At 35.9% G+C, this 24,535-nt stretch overlaps 1 protein-coding gene across 2 annotated transcripts; it reads left to right on the forward strand.

Annotated features, from left to right (window-relative positions):
* The first annotated feature begins 443 nt into the window (after nt 1–443).
* On the forward strand, nt 444–22,807 carry ATG4C (autophagy related 4C cysteine peptidase). Of its 2 annotated transcripts, XM_015815531.1 has the most exons (12): nt 444–502; nt 3,196–3,374; nt 4,422–4,553; nt 8,927–9,010; nt 9,588–9,821; nt 10,307–10,634; nt 11,883–11,953; nt 13,360–13,496; nt 15,470–15,548; nt 16,253–16,329; nt 18,534–18,653; nt 21,688–22,807. In XM_015815531.1, exons 3-12 carry the CDS (start codon nt 4,466–4,468, stop codon nt 21,856–21,858), a joined length of 1,389 nt encoding a protein of 462 aa, XP_015671017.1. In that variant the 5' UTR covers nt 444–502; nt 3,196–3,374; nt 4,422–4,465; the 3' UTR covers nt 21,859–22,807. The 2 variants fall into 2 exon arrangements, with proteins under 2 accessions (XP_015671017.1, XP_015671018.1); XM_015815532.1 differs by lacking the exon at nt 3,196–3,374.
* Nucleotides 22,808–24,535: the final 1,728 nt, after the last annotated feature.

Here is a 24,535-nt window from a genome sequence, read left to right on the forward strand (position 1 = left end):
TCAACCCTTGAATTTTACTTATATTGTAACTAATTATACAAACTAAGACTTCATAGAAATGTTTTTATCATGAAAATGCTCATCTTCAACCTATTAAAAGAGAAGGTTAGAGTTTATTTAGTTAATTGATAGCAATGTACAACTGATTAGAAATCCCTAATTCGTAAAACCCAGCGGATTGCATAAATTATGGAAAACTAGATTTTTCAGAGGCCATTTCCTCGGGTTCCCAACACTGCAACTTTTCTAAACTGGAAGCCTACATTTCCCAAACAGCAGTTCTTCCCCGAGGGTCCACTTCCGCCTAAAGAGCAATGCTTTCTGGGACATGTAGTCTGTGCCTATGTATCAAACGAGACGGCCGCAACGTCGGATTCCCACCAGATGACGGTAACACAGTGTACTGTACTATTTGGGCATGCAAATTTGGTTTCCCTTTCCGGAAGCAGCGCCTCTAGGGGGATGAGTAACGGGAGCCGGAGTGGGTCAAAAGAAGCCGGTGGTAAGTCGAAACAGGATTTTTTCCCCCTTTTTGGTGGGCGGGAGGGTATCTTCCTCGCCTTAAGCTAGCTCCGGTGTCCTGGCTGCGGGGTGGAATTCGAATTTTTCGGAATTCTCTTCGGGAAGGAAACAGTCGATTCTGAACCCGGAGCGAGGCTCCCGGTGCGTGGAAGAGTCTTTTGCAAGGGGTGATTAATAATTTCGAGATCGTGGGGGCTCGGATGGATCGCGGGAGAGGGAGTGACATTTCCCGCAAGGGAAAAATGCTATTTCCAAGAAAGTTTTCTTTTCCTTATTCAGGAAAGGTCTGAAAGATTGGTGGTGTGGTTTTTTTTTTTTAATAGTAAAAAAAATCACTTTTATTTTGCAAGTCAAGGGGTTTGAAGTTTTGATCATCTGGAGACTGAGCTGGGGGCAACGTGTAGCAATGGAGCAAAGGCGAAGGAATTCGTGTGTGAGTGAACGGGTTTAATTCAGGGCTGTGTATAAGTATTGAATTCAATTGAAATTGAATTCAGTTGAAATTGAACTAGAAGATCTCCGATTTTTCTGCAAAGATGGTCGGGTTTGGAAATTACAGAGCAGTAATGCCAGGAATGAATTTCAATTTGAAGCTGGGGAAAATCCATTTGGTGTGTGTTTTGTTTTTGTTTTTAAATGCTTTTGGGGGAAAAACATTGGGAAGTGGCTCGATCTCATTTAGAATGCTTGTTTGGCAAGACACTAGTAGGACATGGTTGTTTTTCTTCATATTCTGCTAAGTGCTATGAGTTTATTGCCTTTAGGCATGAACATTCAGCCCTCAAATAAATCAAAGCATCAGCAAAAAATGTGCTGTTTTAATGCAAAAAACACCTCACCACAAACCTTCCTTGAATTTTGGGAGAAGTGGAGCCAAGGAGACATTAGATTTATAACAGTTTGCAAGTTCTCATCTTCGCTGGATCTTCACAGTAAACTAACATGAACTTGTATTAATAGGACGGAAACAAAGTATCACATTTAGAGTACAAAGAATATAAGATTAGTTGGCTTTTTTTAACGTTAATTCCTGCTGATTATGTATTAGATGGGCTTCTCCTTTCTTTGCTCTATTGACTTTCATTGCAGGATTTGAAAAGAGAACAAAACAAAGGCCTGACAAGTCCAGATTCAGTTCCTACTATATCTTTTCCTTAAATCTTCCATTATTTGAACCCAAAAGTGAATTAGCATTCCAAAAACTGGTTTTCCCCCCTGTATTACACTCTATAATTTTATATATTGTGTCTCAAATGTGATGATTATTATATACATTGGACAAAATGTGCTTATTTTGGGTCTAACGTGTAAAGAGAAAGTTAAAATTAATTATAATTAATTATAAAGCTTCAGGACATAAGTAATGGCTACTCAAGTTAAAAAGAATGCACTGCAGTGATCAATGTAATCATATATTGTAATCATACAATGTAATCAAACGCTGCATACTTGTGTTTTCCAAGATAACGTTATTGAATCCAACAGTACTTCATTTCCAAGGAAATGTATATAAGATTATAGGCTACTAAGTTATAATTCAAGTCTTGTCTTCTCTCATACTAAGTGCTCTTTCTCCTTTTTGAAGGTGGCTATCTTGAATTTTTTTTTAACAAAAAGGATGCAGTCCTCCCCAAAATAAAATTGAATTAATTGCCTTTGGTGTCAAGATTCAGACTGACTTTCAAACTCACTTCTGTTAAGTTTGCATATAGATCACCTTATGTATGATCTGCTTAACTCCCAAACTATTGCTTGCGTATTACAGATCGCATACATATTGCATATTGCTTTGAGAAGGAAATTGGAAGGCATTATCAGTCGATAAGTTCCTGAATAAAACAATGTAGGCAAAACGCTCACACTAGCTGGTTTTTTTTAATCACTGGATTTTTACCATCAGTTTGGCTATATGGAATTTTTGCTACTCTTAATAGCCAAGTCCAAAATTGTTGATTGCAGAATTCTGTAAGACATAAAGGAAATTATACTTAAAGAGTACATAAGATCTAATCACGAGGAGTATACTGATCATTTAAATTAAAGAGTTGCAAATGCTTTGCTTGATTTATGATCTAATCTATATAGCTGCCCTCTTCAGTAAATGACTTGTATATCATTAATAAATAAATAATAAATTAACTACAAAATACTCAAATATCCAAAGGAGCAGCATACAAACAAATAGGTTCATCCAGGGGCTTGTATCCCTACTAGACTCAATGTCTGTGGGGGGAGGGGAGATATTCAGTGCCATTTGAATCAACTCATGATTTTCACTTCAAATTTTTACACTCCTAAATGACTTGCCAGGTTACTTAATAGACCATCTGTTCTAGATCATTATGAACAAGTCTAGATATAAAACTTTGCAAATCAGGTTCTTCTAAATATACGGGTTACTGGGGCATGCTAGAAATGGCCGTTTTATGTTTCATTCCAAAATTGCAGAATTCATCTCCTTTCTCTTTAACATAATCTTTGGATTACTTGAATTATGGTTTGGATCACATGATGTTTAATATTGTATTATGTATTAAAGTATGTTAGTTCTATTTCTAATTTTAATTGGATTATTATTTTGTAAGTGGCCAATCCCATTTATTAGCAAATTGGGATAAAAATCTAGTAATCAAATAAGTAAAACATGATGATTACTTTCTCCACTTTTCTTAGATTACTTTCTCCAGTTCGAGATTTGGACATTAGACAGTTTAGCTGAGGAATCTGCTCCGGCAAATACGAGAAATGAGGAGTTTTCTTTGGCTATTCAAGGCTTATTAAAAGTTCTCCAGACACATTTTGCACAACTGGAAACATTAGGCTTGAACCCATCTAAGGAATGGTGAAATCAGGTATTAATCCTGCAACATTTTCTACAATAAAGTTAATGGAACTGAAAACATATTTAAATTGGTAGGGAAGAGGAAAATTTCTGCACAAGATCACTTAAGGCTACATGAATTTATTTCACCTCTGAAAATAAACAGGAAGAGTTTCTCAGGCTGCTGACTTGCAGACCAGCGATCAAGTTGATGTCCTTGACAGATGTGAAAAAGGCAATAAAAGAACCTCAGCAGAGAGACAAGTGGTTGCCTGCTATTAACACAACAAAACCACGAATATACAAAAGTCAATCCTCCCCCCACAACATTTTTTTTAAGATGCTGATGCATTTTATGGCTTTCATGCCATATGGTTCTGAGTAAGAGACACTTCTTGTGCCTTAGCAAAAGGACCAGTCTTTCGGAAAAGTCATATCAGTTTGGTAAATATTTGGAGTGAAAGATAACTTAGCAAAGTAGAAAGGCTAGTTCCGATACATATCTGGATGTGTGGTAATTTTCATTCTCTTAAAGTTGTTTAGGGTTAGTCTTGCAGAACAAAATGTTTATGTTTCCGTCTCTTTTTTTTGTATTTCATACTTCCTTTAGGCACGTTCTTTTTATTTGCATCTCAACCTGCTTCATGCAATTTGGATTGGGATAGAACCCAACTTTTTAAAATAGAGCATTAATATTGATAAGCCTTGAGTTTTGCTGTGAACTGAATAGGCATAATATAAAACGGTGTCCCTTGTACAGCAATTCAAATATTTTCCTCTGCCTTCCAATTAGCTTTTAGGTGATCTCAGTTGCACAACCACACATACAAGCACACTGGATAGTTTATTGTGGGGTAGAGAGCAGTTGGAGGACATTATGTTTTATTTAGCTTTGCGTGATAATTTTACTGTTGTATATTTGGAATCAAATGCTTTTTATTATTTATTCATAGAACTTACAATTGCTTTTCTCTATGCAAATGGATGTTCTTGAGATTTTATTTCCCTTTCTGGTCATAATGGATGTAAGTACCTAATACAAGCATCCATTTCTGGTCTTACTCCTTTCCTTTTGCAGGAACAAAATCATTAAGGTCCTTGAGATAGTGATGGCTATTCCTCATGAATCTGAATATGGAGGCTACTGGAACAGATGAAGTAGAGAAAATAAAATCAAAGTTTATATCTGCATGGCATAATATGAAATATGGTAAGTGAAATGTAATAGACTTTTTAAGTCTTACTTAAAAAGTTAGCAAAATAATGCAGGCTAGCTTTTGCTGACCAATAGTATATTTACTCCAATGACTGAAATATGCTAACTCTGGTTAAGGTTATTAGTGCCGGTTCAGGTGAAACACATCAACAAGAGAAGGAAAGGGAATTTGTTCAGAAAAGATAATGAGGGAGAAAAATAGTCAATTTCATGATTTAAGTTTGAATGAACTCATAAGCTAGCCACGCGAGTAAAATATTTCAGTTCTGCTTTTACTTAATTACAGTTTAGTGTCGTATTGAAATTAACGCTAGGAGCTAGTGGAGAGCAGGAATCCCCACCTTTAGGGGATGGTGAATATGTTTGGAATTTTGGAACAAATTGTGGATGCCGTCACAAAATGGCTGCCAAGCATGACATAAAATCAGTTAGAAAGCACAGATTTCTCAGAACAGTCATTCAGCACTTGGTATTATGCAAAATATAGGTAAAATCAGAATGAACAAGAAACTTGGATTGAAATAAAAATGTAACTGTAATCATACTATAATAAATATGATTAGTCCACATGTATTTAGTAGTTGCAATAAAAAGTTAATTTGGAAAATCTCTATAGGCCATGTCTAAAGTTTTCAGAATCAGATGTAGCCTTTAGGGCAGTGGTTCTCAACCTGTGGGTCGGGACCCCATTTGGGGTCGATTGACCATTTCACGGGGGTCGCCAAGCAAGGCTGTCCGCCATTTTTTTGTCCGCCATTTTTTTTGCCCGCCATTTTTCCCCCTTTTCCAGCGGGTGCCTTACCTCCCTTGGGCTGGGCCAGCTGGTGGTCGGCCTGCTCCGTCTCTGCCGCTTGCCAGCTACGCCTCGGCCGGCGCAGGGGGCGGAACCACTCATGTGCGGCGCTCCCGGGCAGGGAAAGTCCTCGACTTACGACCGGCTGGGTAGTCCTCGACTTACGACCGGTTTAGTCCTCGACTTACGACTGGTTTAGTCCTTGACTTACGACTGGTTGGGGTCGCGGCATTAAAAAGGTTGAGAACCACTGCTTTAGGGCTTTTACTGATTATTTACCATTGTGAGGATTACTATTTTGCACTCTTGCAATCCTGACACGTTCTTAGTTCTAATCATAACAGGAATTTGGCTATTTTTGAAGGCTATTTTTATGTTCACACAATATTCATTAGGTGGAAAAATTAAATTTGATTCTTGTTGTCATAAGAAATTAACACTTGGGTACTAATTGAAGAGAATATTTATAGCTTAGGGTTGAGCTGGTGGAGTCTTTGGTGCTCTCTGAGTTTGATTGTTTCTTGCAATAGTTTCATTATCCAGCTAGACAACATCTTTGATGCTAGAGGGGAGTGGGGTTTGCTCCTTGTAGCTTGTCTTGTCAGTGTTGGTGGATATGCTTTCTCCTTTGTAATTCTTTGGTTAGGCTATTATTAACTGCCTAATTGTCTGAGTTCCTTGATCCAACACTTTGAAGTAATTCCTATTCAAGCATAGTAGTAATACTCATCTTTAGAAAAACATAGATATTCTTAACCAGCTTCAGATTTTCCTTGCTTACTAACTTCCTTACTAACTTAGCAACCATTTGAAGATGCCATGCTGAAAAAAATAAGTATGGCCAATGCCTGCATTTACAACCTTTGCAGTATCCCTTACTCACATGATTGCCATTACAGTGAGTACACATTGTCCTCTGCCTGACCTGAAGTTTTTCTTTCCCCTGTTGCAAAGGAGAAAGATTGGAAAGGAAGGGATAATAAGAGAGTAAGCAGGCATACAATGGGGTATTCACCAGACTGCACAGTGCTTTTGCAATTGCTGGCTGCAGCACATTGGTTTCAGTGTGTATTCCTCATTAAACCAACAATTTATTAGTGGCATAAATTTGAAACATTACAAAAATAAATGTGGATAATATACTTTTAAAAATGGAGTGTAGAACTGGAGAATCCTACTTTGAGCAGTGAATGACTTTAGCAAAAAACATATTTTATGGATTTATTGGACATTAAGAGTTGCTTGATGGCAAGATGGGCAACATGTGAATTTAATAAATAAATAACTAATCCAAGAATTAAAGGATGGCTGTCAGGTTTTCAATGTCAAATATGCAATAAATTTGAAGGAAGTTAGCTAGTCATGTTATGGGTGTGTTTTGTAATTCTTTTTTAGTTAGAAGTTATTATAATGAACCAGGAAGATGGCAGGCATTTACAAGACAAAAGCATCAGTAAATTAGTAAATCATGTACTAGAAATTTGAAATTTCTCGATTCATAAAGAACTTTTGATATATTGGACTGTTACAAAAAGGTGACTATTTACTCCTGAAATAAATGTTGTATGCCAGACTATAAAAGTTGTTTTAATGAAATTTGTCAACTTTCAGCCTTTGAATTAGCTTTGTATTGAAGAAGAGGTGAGACCAGACAATTTTCTATGTTCTTATGAATCATAACAAAGAAATAAAAACAACAAAATATGACCTTGACACTCCAACTGTCTGACATATTTGTTAATGGTGTTTTTGTGTGGGTTGATTATTTTTGTTTAGTTGCTCAATTGCAGGTTTTCCCTCCAACAGGCTTTTTAATCTATTCACTCTTTTAATTTCTCTCTCTTTTTTTTTCTTTTTAAAGATTTCCCACCCACCCCCACTGGTCCCCTCCGTGATGAAATGTTATTTGTTTGTCTGTTTTTATCCTGCTTTTATTATTTTTGTAAAGCACTTAAGGCAGCAAACATACCTTCATACTCCTTCCTCCTCCTTTCCCCACAACAACAACCCTGTGAGGGTGAGTTGGGCTGAGAGAAACTGATGGCCCAAAGTCACCCAATTGGTTTTCCATGCCTAAGGCAGGATTAGAATTCAGTCTCCTAGTTTCTAATCTGGTGCCTTAGTCATTTCTTTAGAGTAATTGAGACAGGGACATGGGGTAAAAAAATCAATATGATGCCTCTAGGGTGAATTATACTATCATCCAGCGCCTCTATAAGCTTCAAAGAAAAGATGCTGCTGCCAATTATACTATCATCCACCGTCCGTTCTCCGGGCGGTGGAAGAACGCTTATCGCAGTCCTTCATCTGTACCATCCGAGATGAACAAATATTGGTCAGCAGTTTTTGAGAGTTGAGTTGTGGAAGGAAGGGTGGTTTGTTACAAACTCCTGATTCTTCTCCTATATCAGGGGTAGGCAACCTGGGCTCTTTTATGACTCGTGGACTTCAACTCCCAGAATTCCTGAGCCAGTCATGTTGAGGGGAAAAGGAGAGATTTCCAAGCTGAGCCATGCTGGGTCAGGAATTCTGGGAGTTGAAGTCCACGAGTCATAAAAGAGCCAAGGTTGCCTATTCCTGTCCTATATTTATTTATTTATTTATTTATTTATTTATTTATTTGATTAAATTTATATACCGCCCTTCTCCCGGAGGACTCAGGGCGGTGCACAGCATATTAAAACAAATAACAATAAAATACCAGAATAAAAACCCCTCTAAAACCAAATTAAAAGCCAAATATTAGTAGCTGTGTAATAATTAAAATTATATTAAAATCATCCCTANGAGGTAACCAGGTCCAATGCCATGGAGCGTTTTAAAGGTGGTAACTAACACCTTAAAACGCACCCGGAAGACCACTGGTAGCCAGTGCAGCTCGCGCAAGAGTGGTGTTACATGGGAGCGACGAGTCCCTCCCATCACCGCCCGCGCGGCCGCATTCTGGACCAGTTGAAGTCTCCGGGTGCTCCTCAAAGGGAGCCCCTATATCATTGACCTGTCTAATAATAAATGATACCTAGTTTCTAGCCTGGTGCTTTAGTGTAATTGAGACAGGGGCACGGGGTAAAAAAATAATAATCAAGATGGTGCCTGTACTCATGCAATCAACACCCTGCTTCCATGAAGCATATAAAAAGGGGGAGAGTTTTAATTCTGTGGCTATTATGTTGACAGTGAGCATCGAAGGGGGGATTTTTTTTTATTAGATACTTATATGGTTTTTATGTAAGGTTGTTTATATATATATATACACACACACACACACACACACACACACACATACATTTAAAAAATTACAATTAACATTTCGTAAACTTAATTCTTTTTAAAGAGAAACTCTGATTTAGAGAATGAAATAAATAAATATCTGTTTAGAGAATTAAGTTGGTTTGAGGCTTAATTATGATATTTTGAAAACTAAGCCACACCTTCCTTCTCTCCCATCTTTAAAAGATGCCAGAATGTTTCAGATTAAAATGGAAAGTTACTATTTTTAATTTCCTTGATCATTTTTTTTACTTGATCTAGATGGAGCAGTTTTTAAAAAATCTATGTTTGTCTTTTTTTGTAGGCTGGGTATTGAAAACCAAAACTTACTTTAGCAGAAATTCTCCTGTCTTTTTACTGGGAAAATGCTACCATTTCAAGAGTGATGGTATGTGTACCTAATTTTAAATCCAAGTGGCTGCTGGTTTTTGTTCTTACATTTATGTAACTCATCTTTGCATTTCATTTTTGTGGGAGCTTCTGAAAATACTTGAGTATTAGATCAGTTCAGATATATGCATACCTCCTGAGGGGGGGGGACTGCAAAAGAAGTTGGAAACATACACAACTCCTTAAGGTGATCTCTGAATCTGTTCTGAGAAGGAAAAAAAGACTGTTGCTGTTTTGACAGTTCTTTCCCAAGAAAGTATTGTAGGGTTAAGACAGCTCTTATAATCAACTCAAAGCAGTGCTTTGTCTGAATCTTATTTATCTTATGAAGAGAAGAATATAGAAACTTTTAATAAGATCCTTGAACTCTGCTAAAATAACATGTCCTTGCGGTTTACTGAAAACTGTTTGTTTTATCATTCTTCCAGTGGCTGCATCTGTAAATGCTATTTTCATTTACAGTTATAGAAAATGACCTTTTCTTACAATAGGATGTACAATGTTAGTAAACTGGGGATAATGTGTTCCATGTTTTGATTTTTTTACAACATGTATGCGTGATGTCCCTCTTACAGGGCCCAGTGACCAATCACCAAATGGTTCCTGTGATGACATGACAGATGAAAGCTTTTCAAGAAACGTCGAAGAGTTCCGTAAAGACTTTATTTCTAGAATATGGTTGACTTACAGGGAAGAATTTCCCCAAATCAGGGGTTCAGTTTTAACCACAGACTGTGGCTGGGGCTGTACTTTGAGAACTGGCCAAATGCTTCTGGCTCAAGGACTTATTCTCCACTTTCTTGGTAGAGGTAAGTTACCAAGATTTGTGTGAAAGAAAGTGTTTATTCTCAAAAAAACAGTTGAGGAGGCTTCTCATATCAGAGTTTCTAACCAGGACTCTGAAAGAATTTAAGTATAAACTATTTAACTTCAGTTAAATCTTAGTACTATCTCATAGATATAATGCTAACTGTCTTGGTTAATATGAAATTATAAGGATAAAATATTTGACAATAATTACCATAATTTTTTTCTCTTGAATGCGTGTTTTGTGGCTGTTGTTACATTGCTGACTTAAGCTCCATATTATTGTACATTTATGCATTTAATTTCATTGAAACACTTATTGTAGAGTTGCTAAATTATCCATATGCAGCATTTGCTTATGGAATAACTAACTTTAAATATTTAATATGAAACAGGACAACAAAGAGGTAGAAATCTTCTTAAATAAGTTAATATCAGAACAAACTAACTTTCACTAAGCTATAATATGTTTTTAATCCTATCACAGATTGGATTTGGGCCAATGCCTTTGTCTTTGAGAATCCAGAGTCTGAATCATGGACAAGTCAGACAGTAAAAAAGCTCACGGCATCTCTTGAAACATCACTTATAGGAGAAAGAGAATTCAGGAGCCAGTCAACTCATCCTAAAAGTCCAATACGCAACCAGGGAACTGAAGAAAGTGTGGAGGAGCAGTATCACCGAAGAATTATCTCTTGGTTTTCTGATTCACCATTTGCCAATTTTGGCTTGCATCGGCTGATAGAATATGGAAAGAAGTCTGGAAAAATAGCTGGAGACTGGTATGGACCAGCAGTGGTAGCGCACCTTTTGAGGTAAAAACAAAACTCTGGACAGAACAAATTTGGTTTTAAAAAAATAGACCTTTAACAATGTGTTCTGATTATCTATAATTCGAGCATGAAAAAATGTCGCAGAAACATGAAAGTATGCATTACAAACGTAGCCTTTAACTACAGTATTTTTAATGATGTATTATAAAAACTAGCACCTCTTTTAACCTTGAAATATACCTACGTTGTAGACTTCGTGTTTTAATATACTGATAGTGTAATGAACTGTCAGATTAAACTGATACTTTCAAACATAATATATTCTCATGAGATGTTAAATGTATAGATTAGTAATAATTACATCTAAATAAAAAATAAAAGGGTCCGACATTCAGCCTAGTCTTTTTATATGAAAGTCAAATTTTTGAGTACAGATTGTGATTATATGTCATTGTTTTGGACAATATTTTTATTTTTATAGTTTTATGTTTTTCAATTTTACACAATCATCTAATGACAAGAATCTAAAATCCAGGTGTAATTTTAAATATCTGTGAAAATGCAGGGTGCGAATGGTTTTGTATAGCAAGAACAGTCTCCTTGAATGAAACTTTGGTAAAATAATGTAATGTCTAAGAGTTGAAGTTATTTATGTAGCCTGTTACATTTGTAAAAGTAACTAATGAAATTAGCACAGAAATTTGTTAACTGTTCTCCCACAGTTTTGGTTGATAATTTACATATTCAGTTATCATATGCTTTTGGACACAATTTCATTGGCCATTTTTTCACTGAAGGTCTGTTCTTTCCCTCTTCAACCTTAGAGTTAAAAATAAAAACTTGTGCTTCTATAACAAACAATTGTTTGTTATAGCAAATAGTATAACAAACCTATGCATAGTGACATGGAAGCCGTTAAAATCATAAATCCATTTATGGAAACAGGTTGTATGTTTAGATTTTTACCTTGGAATTGTTTCATTGATTGACTATCTTTGCTCTTATGTCTGTAGTATATGTATGTACGTATATATGTCCACTTTTTGTTTTTTTGTACATATATGGATGCAACATGATAAATCTAATAATGTATTGGCCTTTTTTAAAAAAAAAAACCTGTTTTCTTTTATCACATTTTACAGTCTAAATCACATGTGTTTACATTTGTAATCTTTTAAAGCTGGCTTTTCAAACTTTTGTGACTTTTTCTAAAAAACATTTCCTGAGGACTGTGTAGCTTTAATTCTTTTTGCGGCTTACCTGAAATGTGTCTGTTGTGTATACTTTTAGGAAAGCAGTTGAAAAAGCAAGGGACCCGGAATTACAAGGAATAACCATCTATGTTGCTCAAGACTGTACGGGTAAGAGAAAGTGTATTATGTACTTGATCGTTCTTCAAAATATTTCCCAAACTTTCATTGAGAGCCTAAAAATGTAATACTAAATCAAAGTTTCTTAGCTCAGATGAATAGCTTCTCCTGGTGTAAGGTTGTCTTTTAAAACTAGACTGGGAGTGTTCCATCTTATATAATTCTTAAAGAATTATATTCTTGCAGTTACAAACTTATAGTCTTGTAGACTTGTATATGGCCTAGACTACGAAGGGAAAAGTATATAATTAATTTACAGTTTTCTGTATCAAGCCATTACAAAATTACATCTGACAGAATTTTCTATTCAAAACATATTAAAACACTTTAAATAAATTCAGCAGGAACTTATGGTCACTTCAGTGTTTGACTGAAAAAGCTAGCAAATCTTTTGCTATTTTACTTAGGAAAGTAAAGTACATTAGGACAACATTAATCATTTAACTGGGTCATTGGGTGGAATGTTGCATGAACACCAACAGTGAGTTTATAGTGCCCCGAGGGCACTGATTTTAGCTCAAAACAGAGCTATGCCTGAACCCCTAGTGAACAAACTTCCCTGTGTCATCTACAGATCTTATGGAGTATTAACTATCCTTTATGACATCTGTGAATCACAAGGGGATTCCTGGAATTTAATATTTCTTTTTGCCTTCTGAAGGAGGCGCAGACCATTGGGTTAGCCCAATGTCTGGAAACAAGGCAACACATGTCGCCTTAAGAATCCTAAACAATGATAATTGCTGCATGGACTTCTAAGATTTTTTTAATAATATTTGAAAAAGAAATGTGACTGAAAGAATGTGGATGCATATTCTTATTTGCCTAGCAGGCTGTGCATGCTCTCCATTTCTTTAAAATCTGCCATAAAATGGTCTTCTAAACTCATTGGCTCTGTTTTGGACTCGTTCTTTTTTCTTGTAATATGTTTTTTTTTACTCTCGTGTCTTGCCTACATACAATAATTACGCTGCCAATTTTAGAGGTGAAATGTTTAATGCAGAATCCCAGCAGTATCTGCAAAGAATGTGGGTTGGGGGCCAAAGTCAGCAAGATTTTTTTGTTACAAATCAAACAACCCCGTCTCTTTTGTTTGTGGGTCGAAATTGCATGCAAGTACAAAAGGAATGGGCTTGTATAGCAACATTCATCTGCCATCTTGTCAGTCTTAACACACATACGCATGGTGCAGGCCTCTGCTAAAGCCATCACCGGTTGGTGGCATTTGTTGCATTTTCACACATCGGTCGGTGCACACCAATAAAGTGAAACAATAAGATGTTTTTTCTGCCTATAAATTTATCCTAAAAGATGTTTTGATATTCTTGACAAAACAACTTGGTTTGCACTTAAAATGCATTTCAATAAAGCTTGCTTACTTTTGTTTCTCTTTCAAGTTTACAAGTCTGATGTTATTGATGCTCTTTGCCCTTTCACGGATTCTGAAAAGACAAGTGTCAAATCTGTTATTATATTAATTCCCGTCAGGCTTGGTGGTGAACGGACCAATATGGAATACTTTGAGTTTGTGAAGGTATGAAATGAGTCAGTCACTTTTCAGAGTGGGACATTAAATGGCAAGAAGATTGAAAGTGGTAATTAACCTATTAATAATTGAAATTTCAGTATACGGTCATGATTGAAAATCCTAAGTATTAAATCCTGTACTAAGTATTAAAAGTAAGCTAGTACAGCTATTCCAGACCCTAAATAGCTATCTTCCTGCTACAGAGTTCACCATAAAAACTGAACTTGCTTCACACTTTTTGGTGATTCCTTCAGAGATCAGATAGCTTCCAACTTTTTTTTTTCATAAATTGTAAAGATTATTACTTCCAATAACATCAGCAATGGGCCATCTCTGAAACTGATGCTTCCGTTACCTCTTATCTAGTTCTAGATTTGGGGCTTATTGAAGGATAAAGACCACTGTGTGCATTTAGTAGGTACACAGATTCGTATTAGAGCTTTGGTAAAGTGTTTTGCTTCTTGAGTCAAGCATTTGGGGATAGAGGGCAAATTAAGTTAGAAAACTATTGGTAGTGAAAAAATAGGGGATTGTACCCTTCTTTCAGTGTACCTGGTCTTTTTAATTATTTGCCTTACTCTGACTATAAGTCTAAGTTCTTTACTATATAGGTAGTTCATATCCTTCTGTCAGTTTATTTGTAGACTTTCTTATCTCTCCTGCAACCCCGTCCCCCCCTTATCCTTTGAAAAAAGAGGTCTAAAAATGAATTTGAAAAATAATTTATCCTTGCCCTGTAAAAATGCTCCAAGCCAGTTGAGGCCTAAGGATAGAGAGTGCACAGAAGCTATGTCAGCAGGCATTCTTCTGACTTTTGAATCTCCTTGGAAGGGTTTAATATCGGGGTGTGACTCTTTTGTACATTGTCCAGAATTCTTGAATGTGCTTTAAATATTGTAAATAAACATACAGGGAAGAAGAAAAAAACACTCTTCACTTTCGTTCTCACATAAGAAGCCATGTCATTATTCATGAGTTGTTGAAGATGCAACAGGAAAATACAACAAGAGCCATTTGGCAGAATCTAAGAAATTATAGCATTTTCTATCATTTAATAACTATCATGTAAGACAAGGAGAGCTGTAACACTCACACAATTACAGCATATTTTGCATATGTTCATATTTTGCTTGATAATTATAAGCACCAGGAAAACCTAATATTCTAATAAAATTTGTTTCAAAGGGTCAAGTTAGTTGGTAGAAAGCAATTATGCCAACTGAAATAATTTGGATTTTTAGTCTTTTTTTAAAAAAGAAAAAGAAAATGTGGACATATTCTGTTAAATGAAAGCAAGACAGCACATATCTAAAGAATCTTTTGGTTCTTTAGGAACAGGAAGTCTGGAATTAGAAGAATGATAAGGCAGACAGAAGTTGTAAGAATGCCATACTCTTTTTTTTGTTAGCATTCCGTAGGATAATAATTAAGGAATGAAGATGGCGACGAGGAGAATGGAAGGACAGGGTGGAGACAGATTTAACAGATGCTAGATCTTTCTCATCTATAGCCTGCAAAGATAAAATGGACTTCCTTTTTTGATTAATAGCTAGTACAGGGGCCAGAACTCCACAGATTCTTGGGCTAACAAATCTCTATTTTATGGTCTTACCCTAGGGCAGGGAACTGCAATCTTGACAATGCTGTCCACAAGTCTTAAAGTTGTCAAGGTGGCAGACCCCTGCCCTAGGATGTTTTCTACGATTTCCTGTTGCATTGAAAAAGGTGCAATCCAGAGCTTATGCATGGAGGATTTATTGTTCCCTTTTGTAAAAGATTCTATTTATACATAGGCATTTGCATATTGAATACTTCATTATTCTTTATCAGCTAAAAATAAAGAGTTCATGTTTGTGCACTGAGGGATTTGCAAACAGCTTGCATTGTTCTAAAATCAAAGGCCACAGGTCTAAACTTGTTACATTGCAATCTCCTGCCATAAAAGTCTAAATTTCAGTTAATCTACTCTTATAAAACAGGGAATTTTGAGCCTTGACTACTGCATTGGCATTATCGGAGGAAAACCTAAACAGTCATATTACTTTGCTGGATTTCAAGGTTAGTGTTTTAATGTGTGTGTGTGTGTGTGTGTGTGTGTGTGTGTGTCTCCCCCTCTGTCTCTGTTCCAAGACCTTTGGAGTTATTATAAGCCCCTGCAGAAAGAAAAATGATTAAAACAGCGGAGATTTCTTTATTAATTTATCAGACCTACCAAAGTCCAGTCATTTGTCATTTACCCCACGTTATAATTAGATTCTGTAAAAATGTATATTTAATTTTCTTTTGTTGCACAAACAAGGCATAATTTATCTCTTCCATCAAACTCCCTGAGCCTTTTCCTTGCTTACTACCTGGCAGATCCTGGTTACGTATTTATCCTTTAGTAGTTTAAATGGTGCAAATTGATGACCAAATGACAAGCAAATATGTTCTTCTTGTCACGATGAGGAAATACGATGCATTTTTCATAGGCAAAATCAAGGTATATAATTGTGTGTTTGTAAAAGTAATTTTATCTCCAAAAATTAAATGACAGCCTTATCGCTTTATCAAAATTCTGCTTCTACAAGCATATTTGATTATGCAGAAGTTAATCCGCCCTGCAAAAACCTCAGTCAATGAATATACTCTGGCAGACAGTGACTTGCTAAGGGGACTCTTATCCCCCCCCACCTCCTCCTGTTCTGCATAGAAATTGGATTGTAAGCAGTGTAATAATATGGTGTTTTTTGAATTACTTGTCTTTTGTTTTGCCCTTGTAGATGACAGCTTGATTTACATGGATCCTCATTATTGCCAGTCTTTTGTAGATGTCAGCGTAAAGGATTTCCCCCTTGAGGTAGGATGGATAAAGAACAGCACTGTTTGCTTCATGGGTGAACCAAACACTAATTATTAAATCATCCCTTCCACCTCCTCTTCCTGTTAAATCTAGAGTACCCCCCCCCCCAAAAAGATCTACCTCTGTCAAATGCTGATCCTTTATATATAATATCAAATACACCTCCATAGTTTTTTGGGAGGTTGCCTGGCTCACATTTTTAACTTGAGAGAATCCCACCTCTTAAAAGGAGTCCGTTTGTTGTGTTAGCAGCACAGTCTCTGTCCCGTGACTTTCCTCCTCTGGGCTAGTTTGTACTGTACTGCAGTTAGTAGAGTTTCAAATGTTGGATATCCAATTGCACTGCAGTAGAAATGAGAGTCTTCCCAGGTGTTTGACACAAATATGTTCATAAATGTTTAACCCAAAGTCAAATGCTTCAAGTGCTAATATGACTTTAATAGGAAAGCTATTTCTTTCTCGCAGGTAACAAAGATGCTCAGTAGAAGGCTGGAAAGTACTAGGCAAGCAGTACTACCTGCTGAAGTCTCCAAACAAAGCTATAGATATGCATTAATTAATTGCTAGATTTTATATGTTGCTTCCATTCATTGCCCCCAGACTAGTAGTTGCTGAGGTTATACATTAAATGTGCAGGCCTCTGTTATGCAGAGATCTTTGACCTATGGGAGTAGGCCGTGAACAGATGGGACTGAGAGTCTTGTATATATTGTGTTCTTTGAAATGTGTATATATTTGTGGGTGTATTTGTACAGGGAAAATTGTACAAGATTGGCTTCTGATTCTACTTCATAATTTTTGCATAGAAAGATGGTCTGCTTTTAAAAGTAAGACCCTGTGTGGAACTTCACTTAGATCTTATAGTGGTGCTGATGTATCTCCTTGATACTATGCCTCGGAGAACTGTCCCTGATTATGTTGCCAGCTGTTCTAATACTCTTTGCAGTGAATTTTAAGTTCTAGGGCAATCCTGATTCTCTCTTTGAAACTAAAGAAATGGACTCATCTCATTTGATCAACTTAAGTTTGTCCTTCAGTTGTTTGTAGCTTTTCAAGCTTACACATTTCCACTAGAAAACTTCATTGAATTAAATTGCACAATTGCCTTTTAATTTGAATGTCATAATGAGATATATCAAATTAGTCTGCCAACTGTTGAGTTTTTCAGATATTTTTGAAATCATCTCAGCTTCTTCTGTGCCACAGTTATGAAATGGCTATCTAAACTTTTTGAGAAATGAAGACAAAATGCTAATTTAGTTTGTTTTTCAGTGCAAGAAATCTCTCTGAAACGGGATAGCATTTGATCACATAGTGAAGCAAATTCTAAACTGGCTAAAATATTCAAATATCTTTCTAGAAGCAAATTAGTTTTCCTATTGCAGGCTTGTGGTACTATGTCAATTGTACATTGTACAGATGGAAAGTATAGGTTATTAATATAATTTTCCAGTCACCCACTACATTAAGTGACTGATCCAAAAACATATCAATTAGTAGCAATTATTATTACTACATATTAATAATGTAACAGTAACGTTACACAATGAGAAACTAATTTGATTTCTGTATATGCAGCGTTTCTCTTACTGTGCTAATTGTTTTTTTAAAAATTCTATTTTCCAATTCACGGTAATTAATAGCTTCTCAAAAAAAAATCTCAAAATGTCCTTTAGGAAGTTTGCCACTCCATTAGGAAATCTTTGCTGGCTGCTGTGCTTTTAGTCCAGTATTCTAATTCAATACTGCCTTTACTGATTGACTGAATCTCTCTGGGATTTCAAATAAAAGACCTCCAGATTCCATTCCCCCCCTTTCATAGAGAGGAGAATGTGGAGTGGGCCTTAAACATCTTGTACTGGAAACATTATCATTGATATCGAGCATTAAAATAACAAAGTTTGCACATTTAAATGGGGACTGAATAAATGGAAGACAAATGGGGAAAAATGAAGCAAGACATACACTCTGAATAATTCTGTCAACATGTCTGTTCCCCCACCTCAATGTAATCCCACATTGTAGGTGGCTGAAATATTATTTGAGAAGCAAACGGAAAGTAGCATAACTTTTTTTCTCCTGTTGAAAGCCTAACCTTCATCTGTTGCATATAAATATTTGCTAACCGACCAGGGACATTTGTGTCATAGGTCTTCTCTGATGCTTATTAATCATTTAAAAATATTATATGTCACTTGCAGTCTTTCCACTGCCCTTCTCCAAAGAAGATGTTATTTAAAAAAATGGATCCAAGTTGCACCATAGGATTGTATTGTCCTGACATGCAAGGTTTTGAAAGGGCTGCTGAAGAAATAACTAAGGTAAATGTTTAGATGAAGAAACCAACGTAATTCCCATTTGCTCGGTTGTATTTTATGCTATCATTTCAATTATACCAGTAGAACTTAAATTGCTGCCCTAGTACGGCCAAACCACTACCCAAAAATAACCTCGTCTCAATGGCTTGTTGTGATCCTGTTAAATTGTTGCAGTTAAAACCTTCAAAAAAGAGTTAGAAATGTCTCAAGCAAAGGATTCAGCAACAAGCAGAGCAACTGTAGCAAAAATTAATATGTTTGCAGAGCATTATGTCTTATTGAAATTTTACTATATTTTAAAGTGCACTTTGAAGTGACTGTATTATGACAGAATATGAATGTAGAAGATATTTTATCCAAGTTAAATTATTTCTGATACCGTAAGATAGTCTTTCCTAACATGGTACCCTCTAAATGTCCTGGAGCTGCAAGTCTCTGAATTCTGAGTGTTCTGGTTCTAGCAAATCTATGAGTAAAACTGGTTTAATTCAATCTTTCTCCCTCACAGTCAAGTAGAGGTTTATCCCACCAGGTGGCAGCATTTAAACAAAAATATATCTATTAAAAAAATCCCTTTTCCAGTCATTAGAGCCTGAAGAAGTATATTGTGACAATCAATTTCTCTGGGAGGATTTTAAATGGAAATATTAAATCAAATAAATTGTAGATTATTTCTTCATTAGTTGAAGTATGTTCATTACACTTACACTTTAAATATCATTGTGGTGTTTTAGCGCCATGTTAAAGGTAAGTATTTCCCAGAACCACATAAGCATTTGTTTTAGTGCGTTCGAAAAAAAATTAAAATAGTTTTACTTAAGACACAGAAAGAAAGCTGCTACTATATTCTTGCAATAAAATATTTCATTTTCACTTTATCCACACTTTTTCATATCTACTAATCTCTTCATTTTCCTCAAGCTGTCCTATATGATTTATTTTGCCCAATTGTATTAGAGAATTCTGGGCCGATTAAATGGACTTTAATTTTGTACTTTTATTTTCTTCTTTCAGCTTACATGGTATCACTTCTATAAAATTCAGAGCTATTATGTTTACTTATTTATTAGATTTGAGGATTAAGAAGCCAAATTGCAAAGGTCAAAATAATATACTATGAGTACTTTTTAGTATCTCAGGCCGATTCAGACTTGCTTTTTAAAATTATTTGATATTCAAATCAATATTTTGTCAAACCTGGGGGGGGGGGGAGTAAAATGTATGCTTTAAAAAACAGTTGGAAAAAAACCAGGTAAAGTTATTTTTAACTTTTTAAATAGAACTTCTTGGGGTGTAGGGAGGTAGAGAAAAGGCCTATTTAGGGCTGGAAAGTTCATTATTGAGATGACATTTGAATTAGGGACTTTAAAGCTTATAGTTTGTACTGGCAGTCAAACTCCCACTAGCTTTCATATATGAGAATTCTCTCTCTCTCTGGAAGGGAGCAACATTTAAAATTAGTTTTCCTCAGATTTTTTTCCCCCATGTTATTTCTAGTTTTCTGGTTGGAGAATAACAGTTTATATACGATTCATTCTAAAATCGTCTCTGTGTGAGAAAAATAGCTGTATTAGAAACCAGCCATTGATCAGGAATATAGAAAGGTCTAATTTTATTAAGGAGTGCCTTAATAAAAGAAAAATTATTCTACAAGTGCAAAAACATCAGATCTGGGTTTATTTTAAAGTAATCATAGCCACAGCTAGGACCGTGTTCTCATCCTGGGGGACACATTTCTTTGCTTCATTTTTGAAAGCCAGGTTATAGCCTGGATATTTTTAATCCAGAGAAAATCAGAGCTATGTGCCAATGTTCGGAGAATGTCAAAAAGAGATCATTAAGGGGGTTTTCTGTTGGGTAAATGAGTTTCACATCATTGGTGGTTTATACACTGTCACGTATCTTAAGAGCCATCAGTATAGGGAGAATGAAATATAAGTACATTTATTTCCATAAAAACAGCTACTGAATATTGCACTGTCCTAAGTTGCCATACATTTTCTTTAAGCTTAATATTTATAGGATAGAGTAATTAAATGAAGAAAGTAGAAACCTCATGTTGTGACTCGGATAGCATGTATTGCTAGAATAAACTCAATTTACATTGTCTGGCTAAGTGATCTGTAATGTGGCAGCTATCCCTGATCAAAGAGTAACGTAGTAGTGAGACACTTACTAGGTGGCGGCTGTCAAGTTATAAGACACCTGTCAATTAATAGGAGGGGTTAGCCGCCAGCTAATTTCACAGGCTACCAAGCAGGCATCAGAATGCCATGAACTTTTGTTATTGATGGGAGCTGAATTGATCCAGTAGCCAAGCAATAAAAAGTCTGTACCTAATTATCATGTCCCTTGAGATCCTTTGCCATCAACTGCCACCTTAAAAATTTCCCTTTCCGATTCTCCTTTTTATTCTTATTCCTCAATCCTGCTACTACTTCTGTATTATCTGGAGGATACGATTCAAGAAGAGTAGAATGAAGTTTAAAACTGCAGAGCCCAATAAAATTCATAGAATCGGATTTTACTTCAGACAATTTTCCAGGAGCATGTTGGTTCCCTCTAAAACATTTTATCCCATTTGAATAGTTCGATTTTTTTCAATATGCCAGATTAATATTGCTGTTAATATTTTTCCGATATAGATTTAACCAAACCCTTATGCACTTTATCTGTAGACTAATTTAGTTTTATAAGATATTGAAACCATTTATGCAATTTAAATTATTAAAATTCTAGCAACCTCCAAAGCCGATGCAGAATAGTAAATATGAGACAAAATATTGTTGATTCAATTTTGCCATGCCCAAGAAGTGATTAAATGTTGCCTTTAATGGGAAATATTTGTTGACTTCATTGTCATTATAAATATGGCTTACAGTGTGCACTTTGCTGAGGAGGAACATGAAATGAAACAAAAAAATTGAAAGGAAGATGTGCATTAAACGATTGTGCGTTTTGCTTCAAACTGATATGCTTAGACTCTTGGCATCGGTCTTCTAATTCATGTTCTTTTTTCCAATACGTTTCACTGTAGATTTTGAAATCCTCGTCCAAAGAGAAATATCCCTTGTTTACTTTTGTAAACGGACATTCCAGAGACTACGATTTTGTGGCGAGTCCAGTCCAGGAAGAGAAGACAATGTTCTCCGAAGATGAACACAAAAAGTTGGCGTGTTTTAACAATGAAGACTTTGTCTTGCTATGAGGACATTTTTATTTATTCATTGAAAATGATTTTATGCTCAGTCTTCACAGATGCTACAAAATAGTTTAACTAAAAGCTACAAGCAACATAAACACAATTAAAAGTAATTAATAAAAACTTGTGGCAATAAGCAGTAGACTACCAAGGACTATCATCAATGATCAGTTTTTCAAAACTTGTGTTTTGATTCCCAGCAAAGGGAATCCTAGAGTTTAAGACTAGGACCACTGCCCAGTAATCTTTGCTTTGCATAACCATGCACAATACTTCAGTTGGGAAGTGACACAGAATAGACACTCAGTGGTGATTCAAGTCTAATCTGCAAGATTAGAATCATCAGGTTTTTCCAGCAGTTGAATTCCAGGAGATATTAAGCCCAAACTGTCCGAAGTCCGTTAGTCTAAGTAACAGAAAAAAAGTAAAAAAGATGGAAAATTGAACAGGAGGAATTCCTTATATGAACAACATAAAGCCATATCGCATGGAACCTTTAATTAAATATTAGCTTTAATTGATAAAAATGTAAGGTTTACCAAACAAAGCATCTATTGGCATATAATTAATAAGAACAGATTTGTAATTAATATGTCAAAAAGCTTAGGAATTAGTAATTCTGTTCCTGGTGGTTAAAGGAATAAACTAAAAGGAACCCAGAACCTGTACTGTGAAAGGCTAATTAAACTTGTGAAAGACGATAAAAGACAACGTTGAAGGTCTACAGTGTTCAGTGTTGATGTTGAGCTCAGGCACATCTTAACAATTTGCTCATCGTAGTAGTCAAGTTTACCCCATTCTAAGCATACTTCATAAATTGTACAGCATCTTCCATACATTTGGTTTCTGCACCAGACGTCTTTGACCAGTGCTATCACACAGCAGGAAAAAGGGATACACCATATATATATAGCAACAGGTATGTTTCCTGGCCCAGGGGCATTAGAAAGTCAATGCCCTCTGGAACGAACTACCCCCCGAGATTCGGATAATTCCGGATCTCCTTACCTTCCGTCGCGCCCTCAAGACATGGCTCTTTCAGCAAGCGGACCTGACCTAGGGTGGATTTTATACTGGGTTTTTTTTAGGAATTTGGAAGACACAACTTTAAATTTAGTTTAATTCGGTTTTAAGGGGGGGATTGTATATATGTTTTGGTTTTAAGTATGTTGTGCGCCGCCCTGAGTCCCGCCGGGAGAAGGGCGGCATATAAATTAAATTAATTAAATAAATAAATAAATAAATAAATAAATAAATAAATAAATAAGAAGGGCCTCAAGAACCTCTGATACTGTTAGGGCAAGTGACTTAAGGATAGATGTCAGTTCTGAACTGTCCTACCTACTGTAGTGTATCTCTAATCCTATAGTCTGCATATAACTGATATAACCATTTTACAGTGTTGCTTTGCAGATCAACACTGAGCTGCATGGATTTCCTTAAAGCAGTATAGCTACTGCTTTGGGGACCATCTGTCCTAAGAGTGCACTTCTGTAAAAAATATGCTAGGATGATCATTTTAGCTAATAGGTAGTAGCATTTAGATGTATCAAAGTGACCACTGTGGTACTGTATCCACCTACTCCAATAGATTCAGCGAAATGGTAGCAAAATATTCAATATATCTATTGAATATTTATGTTCTGAAAGAATCAAATATGTTTTAAAACATTTTAAAATGTATATAGCAACATTTTATTAGTAGACAAATATAATGGCAGGCAATAAAAGGATACTGAGCTTATTGAGATATGGTTAATTGTTGATGCTTTGGGCTTGTTCTCTCATATTTCCAGTTTTCCCACAATTTCTATTTTAAATTTGGATCAATTCTTGACTACAAAAGGATTCATTGCAATGCGATTATCTTTCTACTAAGGTACACGGGGTATTTTAAAAATATTTTTGATAATGCTTGATAAGCAAGAACCTAGGACTGAAGTATTCCAAGGACCATGATGTGATTCAATTGATCCTCAATTAATTAATTTAAGACAAGGGAATTGGCTGGTTTGTAAGAGAGCATACAGTTTGTTGGGAACCAATACTTAGAATGTTTTGTTAAAAATCTAAGCTTAATGTGCATAAAGAACAAGGGAATCAAAATATTACTGTTATTTTGTGTCAATCCCTATAATGTTTAATGGATGTAATCATGGAATTCTAGGCAGAGTATTGTGGTTAAATGTATTTTTACTTTTTACCAGTGATGCTTTTGTAATTGTAAGCTGAAGAGTAAGTAAAGGTTGTTATTTAACAATATGATTTTATAATGACTACTCATTACTGTTGTAATTGAAATTTAACAAGAAATTTTAATATAATATTGGCCCAGTCCTCTCATTTTGCTGCTGTTAAACTATAGCCTATAATATTGGATACAAATAATGATTGGATGGGAGTTTTGCTTATTTTTTTACCTCCAAGTGCAATTTGGGGGGAGCGGACCTGGCAGGTATCACCGAGACCTGGTTGGGCATAGAAGGGGGAGTTCCCCTTGTTGATCTGTGCCCACCGGGTTTCCAGGCATTCCATCAGCCGAGGGCCTGGGGTAGGGGCGGGGGGGTAGCGGTCATTATAAGGGAGAGCCTGTGTCCAAGGGAGGCCACTGTGCCTCAGATAGACGGTGCAGAGTCCCTCCTTGTGAAGTGGGGGCAAGGGGTGCAAGTGGGCCTGTTGATAA

This window comes from Protobothrops mucrosquamatus, unplaced genomic scaffold, assembly GCF_001527695.2.
Source record: "Protobothrops mucrosquamatus isolate PMUCROS unplaced genomic scaffold, P.Mucros_1.0 scaffold347, whole genome shotgun sequence".
Lineage (NCBI taxonomy): Eukaryota > Metazoa > Chordata > Lepidosauria > Squamata > Viperidae > Protobothrops > Protobothrops mucrosquamatus.

Excerpts from the sequence above, each read along its gene's own strand:
- ATG4C (XM_015815531.1), top strand. The coding sequence starts at position 4,466 with ATGAATCTGAATATGGAGGCTACTGGAACAGATGAAGTAGAGAAAATA. Across the intron at positions 9,822-10,306 it reads TCTCCACTTTCTTGGTAGAG|ATTGGATTTGGGCCAATGCC; the intron begins GTAAGTTACCAA and ends ATCCTATCACAG. Across the intron at positions 16,330-18,533 it reads TAAAGGATTTCCCCCTTGAG|TCTTTCCACTGCCCTTCTCC; the intron begins GTAGGATGGATA and ends TGTCACTTGCAG.